This window comes from Podarcis cretensis, assembly GCF_951804945.1.
Source record: "Podarcis cretensis genome assembly, chromosome: 15".
Lineage (NCBI taxonomy): Eukaryota > Metazoa > Chordata > Lepidosauria > Squamata > Lacertidae > Podarcis > Podarcis cretensis.
Window position 1 is genome coordinate 45,131,565 of NC_137185.1, and position 15,047 is coordinate 45,146,611.

A 15,047-nucleotide genomic window follows, 5' to 3' on the forward strand; every position below is an offset into this window, starting at 1 on the left:
ACTCCAGTCTGATGAGGTGGACTCCCATCCACAAGAGGACCTGCCACAGGAGATGAACTTTGTACAACTTTTGTCTGGAGGTTAGGTAGTATTAACTATTTCGTGAGCATTCATTCTGATTTGTTTGCTGGGTGGGGGAAGACATGAGTGGAATATTGGTACATCTTCTCATCACTTTACCACAAAATGTACAAAATAGTGGTGGGGGAAGCTGGTCTGTTGTGCAAAAACACCAAATGAACTTTAATAACACAACCTGAATTTGCTGGCATGTGATGAAATCCCACTGTAAAGTAACAGCATCTCCTGAAGTGTCATGAGACTTCACTGTTGTCTGCTACAACAGCCCAATACAGCTACATGAATCTCCTAAATTATTTCGGAAGTAACACCAAGCCCACTGATAATGTGCGGGAAAGCTTACAGCAAGCGTACAAGATTGAGGAAAGCACAGTGTGAGCTTTTCAGGTCAAATCCTGTGTTAACTGTCAATTTAGTTGTTGTTGTTGTTGTTTAGTCGTTCAGTCCGACTCTTCGTGACCCCATGGACCAGAGCACGCCAGGCCCTCCTGTCTTCCACTGCCTCCCGCAATTTGGTCAGACTTGAGAACACTGTCCAACCATCTCGTCCTCTGTTGTCCCCTTCTCCTTGTGCTCTCAATCTTTTCCATCAGGGTCTTTTCCAGGGAGTCTTCTCTTCTCATGAGGTGGCTAAAGTACTGGAGCCTCAGCTTCAGGATCTGTCCTTCCAGTGAGCACTCAGGGCTGATTTCCTTAAGAATGGATAGGTTTCAACTTCTTGCAGTCCATGGGACTCTCAAGAGTTTCTTCTAGCACCATAATTCAAAAGCATCAATTCTTCGGCGATCAGCCTTCTTTATGGTCCAGCTCTCACTTCCATACATCATGACTGGGAAAACCAGAGCTTTAACTATACAGACCTTTGTTGGCAAGGTGATGTCTCTGCTTTTTAAGATGCTGTCTAGGTTTGTCATCGCCTTTCTCCCAAGAAGCATCTTTTTAAGATGCTGTCTAGGTTTGTCATCGCCTTTCTCCCAAGAAGCAGGCGTCTTTTAATTTGATGACTGCTGTCACCATCTGCAGTGATCATGGAGCCCAAGAAAGTAAAATCTCTCACTGCCTCCATTTCTTCCCCTTCTATTTGCCAGGAGGTGATGGGACCAGTGGCCATGATCTTTGTTTTTTTGATGTTGAGCTTCAGACCATATTTTGCGTTCTCCTCTTTCACCCTCATTAAAAGGTTTTTTAATTCCTCCTCACTTTCTGCCATCAAAGTTGTGTCATCTGCATATCTGAGGTTGTTGATATTTCTTCTGGTAATCTTAATTCTGGCCTGGGATTCATCCAGCCCAGCCTTTCACATGATGAATTCTGCATATAAGTTAAATAAGCAGGGAGACAATATACAGCCTTGCCGTACTCCTTTCCCAGTTTTGAACCAATCAGTTGTTCCATATCCAGTTCTAACAAAACCTTATTAATGTTGCTTTTAATTTAATATGCTCTTAATTTCAACTGACAGTCAGAGGGACAGTTAGGATGATAAGGATATTGCCTCCCTCTGTGGGTGATGGGTAGTCATGTCTTCTACAGTCATACATCTGGTTACAGATGCTTCAGGTTGCGCGTTTTCAGGTTGCACACCGTGCCAAACCCAGAAGTACCGGAACAGGTTACTTCCGTGTTTCAGCACTCGCAGATGCGCAGAAGAGATAAATCGTGCTTTGCGCATTCAGAGAAGTGCCGAATCGTGACCCATGCATGCGCAGATGCAGCACTGCAGGTTGCAAACATGCCTCCCACACGGATCACATTCGCTACTCGTGTGTCCACTGTATTCTGCTTTTCTGTATTCCTGCTGAAGAGCTTTCTTGCATTTGGTCCTGTTAAGATGTGCACTGGCTGTCTCCCAGCAACGGTGCTGAGTGAGTGTCAGTGTGTTTGCAAAGAAAAGGAAGTTCCACTTTGTTTGAACAGAGTCTGTTCCTCACACTGCAGAGATGTGTAACTGAGAGGTGGCTTGAATGTGTTGTCTTTTCGGCTGTGATCCTGTGGAACACAGGAAGGCGCCTCATGCCAAGCCAGGCCATTGGTCCACTGAGCTCTAGATTGTTGGCACTGACTGGCAGCAGCTCTCCAGGAGGCATTCCAGCCCTGCCGGGAGATGCCTTTGGAGATGGAGCCTGGGTCCTTCTCCAATAGCTACCTGCAGCATCAAACCCCTTGCGGATGTATTGTTTCTGTCTCTGGCTGTCACTCCAACTGGTATTGCTCCTCTGTTTCTTAGCTGAAATGCAACTTGAAACATATACTGCGTGGCCAGCTGAGTCACACCAGCGGTTGCAGTTCATCTCCAGGGCACAACGTACATACCACAAATCAGAAACCGTTCAACTAAAATAAATTATGCCAGTTTGCATCTCTCTTATTGCTTTATTAATTGTGCCTCAGATCTGCAAAGCAGTGATAGGGAAATTTCAGCCTGGGCTATCCCTGCTTCAAAGCTCTGGGGGTGTCTCTGTCACCCCAGGTTGCATGGAGACAGTTGCTGGAGCTGGCAGCAATGGGGGAAGCTGGAGGCTGAAATCCTGAAGGCAGAAACACATTCTCTGCTGGGCGGGCAAAAGTCAAAGGCCAAGCTCCTCATCTTTGCCCGGGGCAGAGACTTCTTACTGGCTCCCAGTCCCAGAGACTGAGGAAGGGCATCCAGGATTTCCATGGCAGAACTGATGCTCTGCATGCTGAAACTCTGGGAGCTGCTGCCAGGCAGCGCAGACCATGCTTAGCTGTTAGCGTGACAGTACAAGGCAGCTCTCTGGGATGAGAGGACACACCCAGCCCCTTCTGAGCCCCATGAAGGCTTGGCGGTTCCAGGTAGCTCATTTGACCATGTTCCAGGTAGTCCCACCATGACATTCCTGGTTAAGCCTTGGGGTCTTTGAGAAGTCCTGAGGATGGGGGTACTAGTGCTTTAGTGGCAAAGGAATGGAAGACATGGGGGGAGACACACCACCCTGATCTCCAAGTGATGCAAGATAAGCAACTATCCTACTTTTAAAATACACCTGAAAGCAGCCCTGTTTAGGGAAGTTTTTAATGTTTAATGCTGTATTGTGTTTTTAATATTCGATTGGGAGCCACCCAGAGTGGCTGGGGAAACCCAGCCAGATGGGCAGGATATATTATTATGATTATGATTATTGACTAGGCGGACTAGGGTAGTCCCCTAAATGTTCCTCTGCTACCTCCTTCCCAAAGCCCAGGAAGTTTCTGCCCAGCTTAGGGAGGGAGTCGGAATGCTCATACAGTATGTGCAATGTCACACACAAACCGCCCCATCGTCCTTGCAAGCTGGCATCTCTGGCCCTAACTATTCCCCTCCAAAAAAATTCACCACACGCCACTGATGGGAGTTGTAGTCCAACAACATCTGGGGGCACCATGTTGGCTTTTCCTGCTCTCCTGTTGAATTTATTAAAACCATACTTCACTTTCTCAGATTTGGCAAGAATGACCTCCACCTTTTGGTACTTTCTAGAGGAGCTTTGAAGTGCTAGAAATGTGTGATGTTTCTAAACTGAGAAGCTGAGAGTCTTAAGATCTGGCTGAAATATTGTTTGTTGGATGCAATTCTGTGCTAGTCATATGCAAGTCTAGAAAAGGATAGAGCCCCTGCTTGAGTGCAGAAGGTCCAGGTCTAGTTAAATAAAGGATTGGGTAGCAGATGCTGGTCGGGGGCGGGAGGTGGGGAAGAACCTTTGCCTGAGACCTGGAGAGGTGCTGCCAGTTCCAGTAGACAATACTGGGCTAAATGGATAAATGTTTTGACCTGCTAGAAGGCAGCTTCTGATGTTCCCATCCCCAACTGGCAGCATCAATATTTTAGGCACCCAAATAAATCAGCACATGGAGTTTCTTCTACCACTCTGAACCCATTTTCTATCACAACATTTTGTCAGTGTATGGGGATGCACAGCCTGTTCCTGTGCTTGTTTACTCAGAAGTAAGTCCAACTGAGTTTGGCAAGACTTATTTCCAATGAAGTGTGCATTGTCTTCCTGAATCCTTGGACAGTTGCTGTAAGAACAGCTTATCTCCTCCTGTATTTATTTGCAGGCTTTCTCACAGCCACATCAGGGCCTCTTCCCACTCCACGTTTCTTAGCAACTGCAAAAAATGTTATGTAACTATGGTTACAGGAAAATTATGTGCTGAGGGATGTGCGTGTACAGCCCTGATGCCAAGTGGTGTGGGAGTAAGCCAAGGCTGCAGAGAGTCTAGAGAATCTCAATGGCTCAGATTCTTCCAGAAACGAAACCACAGGCCTGCTGTTTGCTATTCTGACTCTGGAGAAGGGAGCCTTCTTTTTCTGGTGCTTTCTGTTGGAAAAGCCATCTCAAAGCTCCCTCTAGTGAGTTTTGCTGCTAGAGCTCCCAACAGAGCGAGGGTAGCATTTAACAACTCCAAACTCAATCCCAACTGAGATTCTGGACTCCTCCAGATGCTTTGCTCATTGAACATTTATCCTGACCCAGCTCCACCCCTCATCCACGGTGCTTGTGAGGCCCAGTGTCCTGGCCATTGTTAGCGATGGGGGAATCTAACAGTTTCAGTTTCTTCTTTTTCCAGCCTCAGATTCAGTTCTCCACATTTCCACATCAGTTTGTAATTTTTTTAAGTGCTCGTGAAAATTTACCTGCATTTCAGGGCAAATTTCTCCCATTATGCAATTTTGTCTAATTGATCCATTTTTGTTTTTAAATTTTCATAGTTTGGTGTCTAAATTTTTTTACACATTACTTGGCTGGAGAAGCGCACTGTAGAATTTGGAGAATGGCTGAGTTTGTGGCCACCTATTGTTTTGGAAAGTGCAATTTCAGTAGATTTGCCTAAGCATAGAAGAGCTTACAGGAGGCATCAAAAGGTTGGGAGAGAAGATGCCTCTTGTTGCTGAGGCCTGCTGTGTTTCGTTCTAGGAGCTCCATCTGGCAGTCAATTCACTCTCACATATGTGCATATGCAATTAAAAGAGGGGAGCCTGCAATGAGAAAGGGGGGCCTGTGCGCACATCTAAGATCACTTCTTAATTTTAACCTTGAGTGGAAGTGTTTGCAGAGGCGTACAAAGGTGGGGGGGTGGCACACGGGAGGGTGACAACTTGGCCTGCTGCCTCCCCCCAGCTGTAGAGCGGCTGAGGGCACAGCGTCCGTTTGGGCTGCCGAGCGTGCATGCTCCCCTAGGGTGCCAGAGAGGCTTCCTCTGCCTCTGAGTGTTTGCATTTGGCTCTGAGGGTCTGAGCAGCAGCTGGTCAACTGTGTGCTGGCTGTGAGAGGAAAGCCTTCTGGTGCCCCCTGCTTGAACATCCATCCTTTCTTGGCAAAGGGCAGGGACAACAGCCCTGGCAAGGCACAGATTGAAATGGAGCCAATTCCCTTTCATGTGAGCCTGGCATTGGCTGTGCCATCATGTTTCATATGCTCCCACAGTATGACTGTCCTGCATTCAAGAAGAGATGCTCTGCTGGGAAGGAGCAGCTCTCAGGGAAGATTTCAGCCACTGTTATGGGATCGTGTTCCAGCACCTAAATCTAGTAAACACACAGTGTTATCAAGAATAGACATGGACAGATCTTTTGGTTTCAGTTTCTCCCAATTTCTTCTTTTTTCTAATATTAAATTCTCTTCTGCCCATTTCCACACCTGCAAGGGTTTGGTTTTTTTTATAAAAAGTCCCGAAAATTCAGAAGTTCTTTAGTGGGAATTTCTTCTCAGATATACAATTTTGCATGTGATTTTTCTTCATATCATGCATTGTTGTATGTTATCTTCATTTTTATAAGACTTTCCCCTAATATATATGATTCTGGAGAACTGTGTTGCCAAATTTGGAGAAGTGCAAAATTTCAATGTTAGCTGTATTTTTGCTTATGTGTTTTTGGAAGTGTAGATTAAGTATTTATACATAAATATGAGAAACAAATGGACTTTCTCTCCTGAATTGGCAAGGGAAATGAATTCTGTGAATTTCCATGCCCTTTATTTCTGAGGCTTGTCATTCCTATTTAATTTTTTCACCCTGTACTTCATAAACATCTTTTCTACCCTGGGGTCTTTTTGAGCACCACGGGGCCTTTCTTCACCTTCTGAATTGCTGGTCATTGCAGGAACAATGGTTTAGAAATTGGTGCCTGGGTATTTCTTCTTCTCTCCTTGTTCCTTTTCCCTTGTGTATTGTGCTTTTTTAAGACTGTAAGCCTGAGGGTGAGGACTGTCTTGTTCTGCTTGTAAGTAAGCCCCTCTGGGAGACTCTTTGGCTGAAAAGTGGGGTGCAAGTGCTCCAGATAAACAAAGGCATACATGGAGAAGCCTTTTGAAATTGAACCTGGGACTTTCTGCCTGCAGAGCAGATGCTCCACTTCTGAGCACACAGCAGCCCTCCGGATCCTCTGGGGCTGTGTTCCCTTTACCATAGAGCAGTGATGGCAAACCTTTTAGAGACCCAGTGCCCAAACTGCAACCCAAAACCCACTTATTTATCGCAAAGTGCCAACACGGCAATTTAACCTGAATACTGAGATTTTAGTTTAGCAGGGGAGGTTGGCGCAGCAACACAGTGGTGCCTCGGTTTTTGAACTGCTTAGTTCTCAAACTACTTGGAACCCAAACACTTCAAACATGGAAATGAGTGTTCCGGTTTTCAAACTTTTTCCAGAGCCCATGCTCTGTTCTGAGTATAACTTCCGTTTTGAGTGCCACACTTCCATTTTCAGAGGGAAGGCGGGCTGAGCAGCAAGTGAGCAGGCACCTGCTACCCTCCAGTGCTGGGTCCCTCCACTGCCACAACAGCAACCACCCCATCCTCCAGCTCCGGAGGCGCTGAGTGAGGGAAGGCTGGGCTGGGGCGAGCAGGCAAGGGATGCCACCGCCGCCACCACCCCCAGCCTGCTCCTGCTCCGGCTCCTGGATTGGGCTGCTCCGCTAGGCAGTGTTGCTGCTTGCACAGGAACAGGAGCTGGATCGGGGCTGCTCAGCTGGGGAGGTGCAGGCTCCATCACACTTTCCATTGAGGGGTTCGAGGCTGCACTCCCCTCAAGGGAGAAGTTTAAAAGAGTCCCCACCTCCGCATGAGATCCCCTGCAGCCCTGTGAAGGCAGCCAGGCTGAATAGTTGCTGAGGTTGGGGAAGGTGGAGGCAGCCCAGAAGCTGCATCTGAGAGGCCCTGCACCACCTGAAGGCAGCTAGGCACTCCCCAGCTGAACTGCCCCATCCCGCTCCTACTTGCGAGCAAGCAGGAGCATGGCTGGAATCTCTCAGAAGTGGAGGCTTCGTGCTTCCTAGCCGAGAGATCCCCGCCCTGCTCCTGCTTGCGTGCAAGTTGGAGTGGGATCGGGCAGCTGAGCTGGGGAGTGCCTAGCTGCCTTCTGGTGGTGCAGGGGCTCTCAGATGCAGCACGAAGCCTCCACTCCACTTCCGACTCCGCTCCCACACCGCAGGGTGTGTAAAGCCTCAGCCTCGCAGCAGCAGCAGGAGGAAAGCGGCTGCTTGGAAACCTCGGCGGCCCACCAACGCAGCAGTGCGCTTCTGAGCGCGTACATAGCGCTATGCCCTCCCCACCCACAACGGAGGCTCCCCAAGGGAAAATGTGCACCCTGGAGGCTGTGGCTCCATTCTGCACACACCCCACACCCTATCCGAGGCACTTCTACTCAGACACAAGTTGAGCTGAGGACTCGACGCGCTGCCCTTGCCTTCTGCCGGCTCTGTGCTGGGGTGAGGGCTCTGGAGTGCCCCCTCTGGCATGCGTGCCATAGGTCTGCCACCACCGCCATAGAGTAATCCTAGCCTGACCTGGGATTTGGAGGAAGAACATGCCTGTGAGTCTTTTGTGGCCGCCCCCCTCACCTGCCCTCTCTTCTTGCTCACCTGGCAGGAGTCTCTCTTCTTGGCAGCACATGATGTCCTGACCAGACAACTGAAGGATGTTGCTAATGCCCTCCTCCAGATTGGCTGCAGCTTCTCCTGGTCCTCATCTAGCAAGTAAAGGAATTTGCTGTTCTGCGGCCTGACTTTTGGCAGTCAGGAGAAAGTTGAGCTCTGCAGCATCTGCTCCTCTCCTTCTGTTTTGCAGCATTATCTGCAGGGTCACGTGGGGCTCCTGTGCTGTGAGCCAAATTGCCAAGTGTTGCAACCAGTTGCACATAAGCTATTCCTAGGGAAGGGGCTTTTATAAGAAAATTGGCACCAACTTCTGCCTCATGAACCTTAGAGTTGTAATATGGGATGATCTGACTGTGTGGCTATAGGAGGGGGAAATTGCTCCCTGTCTTCCCTTGCAACAATCATTGTGTGAAGAATTGCTTAAAACAGATGCTTCCCGCCCCCGCCCCCCCCCCCCCGTCCTTTTGTTCTGACAGAAAAATCGACCCTGGCAACTATTTCTAATAGGCGATCCATCCGCATGCCTTATTGACATGAGCAGCTCCAGAGGTCATTGCCGCATCCTCCAGGGCAAGCTTTGTGTCCTCTCCTCCTGCTGCTGCTGCCCCACAATGCCTCTGGATAAGCCCACATCCCAGACTTGCCATTGGGGGGCTGGTCTCCAGGCTCGCTGGAGAGAGAGGTTTTTCTCCAGGGGGCAGTTCAAATGGACTTCATGCCCAAAGGGAAAGGGGACTCCAGTAATGCCAAGAATCTTGGGCTGTGCCTGTACTCTGGAGATTGCATTAGAGATTGCATTAGCACCAAAGGCAACTAGCACAGCTGGACGGGTTACCAAAGTCTGTAGCAACTAAAGGGAGGGCAGCTGTGGTGGGGGCTTTTCAAGGAAAAGTTGGGTGGCCATCTGTCAGGGATGCTTGAGCTGTGCTTCCTGCATTGCAGGGGGCTGTAGATGACTCTTGGGAATCCCTTCCTGCTACACAATTATGGAGTTCTATGATCTCTTTGAGAAGTGTTCAGCTGAGTGAAGTCTGCAGGATGAGAAGGGACCTGCCTGTCATTTTACAGTTGTACTCCCTGTGCTTCCTCATGAAGGAAGGGATAAGATTACTCAGTAGTAAGGGAAATGCACACTGCATATTATCATGAACCCATCCTTCCCCTTGCTTTCTAGGCAGCCTCCCTTTGCTGAAGTTTAATGGACTCCCTTGGAGTAGACTTGTCATCCTGATGGCATTGTTCTATGGAAGTGTCATTTGTCTGGGTGGCATGTTGGCCGCCATGGTGTCTTGCCTTCTCTACCGGCCATCTTTTGACCTCTCAATGCGTGAACATGTCCTGACAAGCAAGCAGGCACAGGGGATCTGCAGCTTTAACCCTCCTTGAATAAGGAGTTTCCTCGCCAATACAGGTCTTGCTACAAAAGTCGGGTGCCTCCCCCACTCCCTGCTGAGCTGCAGCAAGAGTCCATGGTGCTCCAGGTGCTCACCATGTCTGTGTTCCTTTGGAAAATTGACACATGGCAGAGACTGTTGTAGATTTAAGAACTATGGCTTATTCACCTTTTTACACGTCTGCATGGAGAGAGTCCAGATCTTACAGCTTGGTCATTTCAAGAGGAGCTTGTCCCCCCATGGCAGTGCAACCCTGGAGTCCAAGGCATCTCTCCCAGCCAGCCTGCAGCCAACCTGCCCAAGATGGATCCCAATCTTCCTTCCTCCTTCTTCTTCCCAGAACGCAGCTCTGCAGCTTGTACTTTCATCCATATCCCAATTAATAAAAATCCTGCCATTTATTATTTTTTAGGGTTTAGGGGGGTCCCACCCCCAAAAAATTCTATAACAATGTTATATATATCTCATTGCAGACATCTGTAGTAACACTGTTTGAAACAACCTGTTTGAAAAACGCTCCCTTTCTCTTCAGGTCACATCCTTCAGTAGCCATTCTTCATACCCTCCTCCATCAGGGTTTTCTCCTGGCTCAAATATGTCCTTGAATTCCATTAAGAACTCCTGCCTACCTCGTGGAGGAGAGAGGTGTGTGTGAGTGTGTAGAAATGATCCTATTGTACAAAAGCAAAATGTATTATTATTAGAACAAAACAAACCAGGAAGCCCCTCTCCAACAAACACATTCAAAAGGCCATAGAATGTTAATCAGCCAAAGGCCTAGTTATAGAGAAACATTTTTGCCTGGTGCCTAAAGGTGTATCATGAAGGCACCAGGCAAACCTCCCTGAGGAGGGCATCCCACAAACATGGAGCCACCACAGAATAGGCCCATTCTCCTGTTGCCACCTTCCGGACCTCTCGTGAAGAAGGCACTCAAAGAAATGCCTCACATTATGATTGCAGAGTCTGGATCAGTTCATATGGAGAGAGGCGGTCCTTGATGTATCGTGATCCTGAGCCATTAAAGGCTTTATAGGTCCAAACCTTTATGTATCCAAAATGTGTATTCATTGCTCATCCACTTCTGCCTCTGGCTCTGCCCTCCAGTGGCCTGTGTTCCCCAGAGGGTTCCCAAGAAGGGAAGGTGCCCCTTTGACTGGAAAAGGTTTGTCACACACCCCTTACAGCTGGGTCCCTTCTCCCAGAGGCTGTCGTCAGAGTGCCCCTGCCATAGGAAGTCTAGAGTTGAGTTGTGAGAGTCAGTGCCTTCGCCGTTTTTTTTACCAGCACCACCCCATGTGCTCTGAATGCTTTCCCTGAGAAAGATCCCTCAGCGCCCATGTTGTTCTCTCCCCAGAATCAGGACAGGGTAATTTTTTCAGTTCTTCCTGTTTTATGGTTGGAGGTTTCAGCTCTTCTGTTTTTTACTTGTTGGGTCTTAGTTGCTGTTTTTAGCTCCTATGAAGAATTTTAGCTCTGGTTTTGTGATTTTTCAATATATATGTACTGGCTTGGATTTTATGTCTTAAAGGTGTGTGTGTGTGTGTGTGTGTTGCTATGTTTTAAATGCATATGAAAACCCATGCAATACATCTAGTAGATATCAGAAATGCAATGTTGTTGTTGTTATTGTTGTTATTGTTGTTGTTGTTTAATCGTTTAGTCGTGTCTGACTCTTCGTGACCCCATGGACCAGAGCACGCCAGGCACTCCTGCCTCCCACAGTTTGGTCAAACTCATGCTGGTAGCTTCGAGAACACTGTCCAACCATCTCATCCTCTGTTGTCCCCTTCTCCTTGTGCCCTCCATCTTTCCCAACATCAGGGTCTTTTCCAGGGAGTCTTCTCTTCTCATGAGGTGGCCAAAGTCTTGGAGCCTCAGCTTCAGGATCTGTCCTTCCAGTGAGCACTCAGGGCTGATTTCCTTCAGAATGGATAGGTTTGATCTTCTTGCAGTCTATGGGACTCTCAAGAGTCTCCTCCAGCACCATAATTCAAAAAGAAATGGCAATACTGACTGCGTAATTTCACCATCAGTGACAAACAGTTGCAAAGCAAGAAAACATGCCTGTGTGTGTGCGCGCGCGTGCACACACACACGTGCACACACACAGAAGTCAAATAAGGAAGGGCATTGCCCTGAGTGTGGGGGAGAGGTAAAAAGTCAAGAATGTAAATAACTCAGGCGTATGATGAAGGAAAATACAAGTGAAGGCTGTCTTATCTAGATCAGGCAGAACTGGCTAAGAATGTGAGAATCCTGCTGCATCCAGCCAGTTACCTCTGGGGAGCTTACAGGCCTGGGCCCAAGGGCAATAGCCTTCCCTGCTGCTGATCCATCAACAACCCATATTCAGGGGCCTAAGGTTGCTGATATTGCAGATAATATGTAGTCCTCATGGCTGGCAGCTGTTGATAGCCATATCTTCCACAAATTTATCTAATCCCCTTCTAAATACATCTTGGTTGGTGCGTAATCCCATATTTTATGGCAACAAATTCCATACTTTAGTTTGGATGGGGAACCAGACCTGTCCATCTCTCCTCTACCAAGTGCAGGCCAAATGTGACAGGTGGGTGCAGTGACTTCAAGCCTGCTTTCTGCAGGGATTAGCTGTGCAATTGAGTTCCCTACATCTGATGTCACACAGGTATGGCTCTGGGGAAACAGCCTTGTGGGTCAAACTGGAGCACATGCTAAGCCACATCCAGCATGCGGGCTAGAGGTTCCTCACTCCTTGTTTCACTAGATGCTGTGTGAAGAAGCACTTCCTTTTGTCCACCCAGAATCTCCCAATATCTCTTCTTCACTGGATGACCCCAGGCTCTAGAATTATGAGAGAAGAAGTTTGCTTTCCTCCTCTTCCTTATCCACCCTCTTCCCAACATGGTAGTTTTCCTTTGTAAGATTATCCTACAATCAGACTGTTAGCAGGTTGCATATGGGGGCTGAGGAATGAGATTGTTTTGTGACATGTTTTGAGAGCCTGGTTTTGTGCGCAGGTGTTGTGCTCAGTGGAGCAATCCGTGGTGCTGTTTTGCCCCTCCAAAAGAGCTGTTCCAGTTATGCATTTCGCTAAAGTCAAGCAGTGTGCCAGAGCAATGGAAGCATTTCTGCTGACACTTTCTTTTGTAGTTGCTTAGCCCTGAGAAGGTGAGGTTGTGGCTTCAGATGTCACATCGCTTTTGTATCAAATCAGTTGCCAGAGCCAGGACATTATCCACTACCTGGACTGCAGGACTCAGAACACCTCTGTGGACCAAGTTACTGGGAATGGCAACCAAGTTGTGCTCGGGTCCTGCTTGCAGAGTTCCCAGGCAGTGCTGGATTAAACCCTGTGGAGACCCCATGACAGTTGGAATCTTGCCCCCCGCCCAGTGGGATAACATTGAACTAAGAAAGCTTGAATGTAATTTCCCCCCAAGATCAAATCAATATTATTTTCAGCGGTTGTCACATGGGGTCCAGAGGCTGGTGCCTACTCTGCCTATTTGGTAATCTGGCACTGTTCCCAGGGGCATCTGGCTGGACAGAGTTCTGGTCTGGAAAGGCCTTTGGTCTGATCCTGCAAGGCTGGTTGGTTGGCATCTGTCTGTCTCCATTGGAGACAAGGGAGGTCAAGTCAAGCTGTTGGGAGGTTGCAGCGCCTGCTGTGGCTGCAGAGACGCATGCAGGAGAGACATGCTTTGCTGCAGTTGTGCTGCTGCAGACGCAGCCGGGCGTTTCTTCGCTCTGCTTCCTGCCAGTGGTGCGGATGCCGGGCCTGACTGACTGTCTCCAGGCAGCCCTGGATTTAGGGTGGTGTGGGAAGTTCCCCCGCACACGGTGCCGAACTAAGGGGGCACAAAATCGAGCAGATCAATTTGGCGGTGCCAAAGATACTCGTCCGTGCTCCGGGAGCTGCGGTCGTCTGCCAAGGCTCACCCTTGTCGCCAGCCCTGCTTCTCCTCTCCCGTGGCGCCGGTGCGGCTGATGGCGACTCCTTTCCTCTCCCGGCGACCAGCCCGCAGCCCGTGCTGCTTCCTCGTGAATGCGCCTCCGCAGCCCCGCCAGACGTGGCGTGTTCGGGGCACCTGCCCGTCTTCCTCCCCGGGCCCGCTGGATGGCCGAGCGTAACGTGTGAAGCGGCCGTGCGCGTGCAGGCGGGGCGAGCTCGCCGGGGCGGCGCTCGGGCGGCTTCTGCTCCGAATTGGGCGCGCTCCTCCCGCGCGGCGGCGGCGGCGGCGGCGAGTCCGCGCTGGGGCGCCCGGAGCGGGCGCGGCAATGGGCTGAGCGAGCGCGGCCGGTCCGCGGAGGCTCCTCTGGCGCGGCCCTTGGGCCCGATCCCCTTCCCGCCGGCGAGCGAGCGAGGGAGGGAGGGAGGCGGCGAGCCGGGCGGAGGCGGCGCGCAGAAGCGGAAAGCCGCGCTCACGCCGGAGCCCGTCGGCGCCGGATCCGCGCCTTCCTGCCGGCGCCTCTGGGCCGCCCCTCCATTTTGAAGGCAGCCTCGTCCCCATGGCGTTCAGCTCGTCGTGGCAGCTGCTGTCGCCCGTCCAGTGGGCCAAGTGGACGTGGTCGGCCGTGCGCGGCGGCGGCGGCGGCGGCACGGCGGGGCCCGAGCAGGACGGCCTCGCCGGGGCGGACGGGCAGGGGCAGCCCGAGGACGACGACGAGGACGCGCAGGCGGACACTAAGTCGCTGAGTCTCAGGCAAGGCGGGCGCCCTTGGGGTTCGACGGGGCCGTTTCACACGAGACGCGCCGGGCGCAGCTGGGGGCGCGGGCGGGCGGGCGGGCGGCGCGCTGGAGGGGCGCCTCGTGGGTCCCCGGCGCCGCTCTGCCCAGGCCGGGCTTCCCCGTGGCGCCGGGGGCCAGACTGGCCGCGGGGATCGGCAAATGCACGTCGGAACGGCCTCGGTGGGAAGACCCATCTTCATGTGCAGGGCATCCTCTGCCATGCTGGGTGCGTGTGTGAATTAGCCCAGATCGGGCATCCGTGAGGTGCAAACCTCTGTTTTAGACCTGATTGCCACATCCACCCACAGCGTATGCGCAGCTAAAACCGTGCTAGATGCCTATTTTGTTTCTTGAATGAAGTGTTCAAAGAAGCTGGGTCTTAGTCCTTCCACCACTTTTTGACTATCTTTACTGTGCCTGGAAGAGAAATACCCCGTGGAGATGTGTCTCTGAGTAAAGGCAAAATGTCTTTTCTGATCGTAGCGGTTGTATTCGGGGCTCCATAGGTGAGCCCCCTTCTCCTCTTGCAGCCGGTTCTCAGGCCTGCGTTCTGTGGCTACTCTGTGATAAGAGGAATGCTCTCTCCATTTGGTGCTGCTTCTCAGGGAGATTTCAGAGAGGTCAGGGTTTCTAGGTCAAACTTTTTTGGCAGCATTAATTTCCAGGAAGTAACTGCAGGGCTTAACTCTCCCTGGACCTCACTTCATCTCTTGGAGGTAAATGTTCTTACTTCTAATACCAGATGCTTCTAACACATGCTCAGAGGCACTCCCTGGGCTGTATGCTGCTGTAGAAAACTGGTTGTGGGAGGACAGCCTTACAAAGCGAGGCGCAGCCAAAGTCCTACCTATAAGCAGGTGAAGCAGCTGCCTCAATTCATCCGGCAATGAGGCAAGGTGGGAGTCTGCCTGAGTGACATTCCATAGGCAGGGTGTGAACCACCTCCCTCCCTCTCTATATCAGATTTCTGTTGGGGTTGTT

General features: G+C 50.3%; 1 protein-coding gene across 5 annotated transcripts in view; it reads left to right on the forward strand.

The window, feature by feature from the left end:
* The window catches only part of TACC1 (transforming acidic coiled-coil containing protein 1), a 100,954-nt gene that overhangs the window by 17,450 nt on the left and 68,457 nt on the right, over positions 1–15,047 (forward strand). Inside the window, exon 1 of one of the 5 annotated variants that reach the window (XM_079954972.1) lies at positions 13,789–14,040. The exons of 1 other annotated variant lie outside the window; for it this stretch is intronic. In XM_079954972.1, coding sequence (XP_079811098.1) covers positions 13,847–14,040 — 194 coding nt within the window. In that variant the 5' untranslated portion in view covers positions 13,789–13,846. Of the gene's footprint in view, positions 1–13,788; positions 14,041–14,741; positions 14,963–15,047 lie in introns of those variants that run through there. 3 more of the 5 variants (XM_079954974.1, XM_079954973.1, XM_079954976.1) reach the window with 3 other exon arrangements.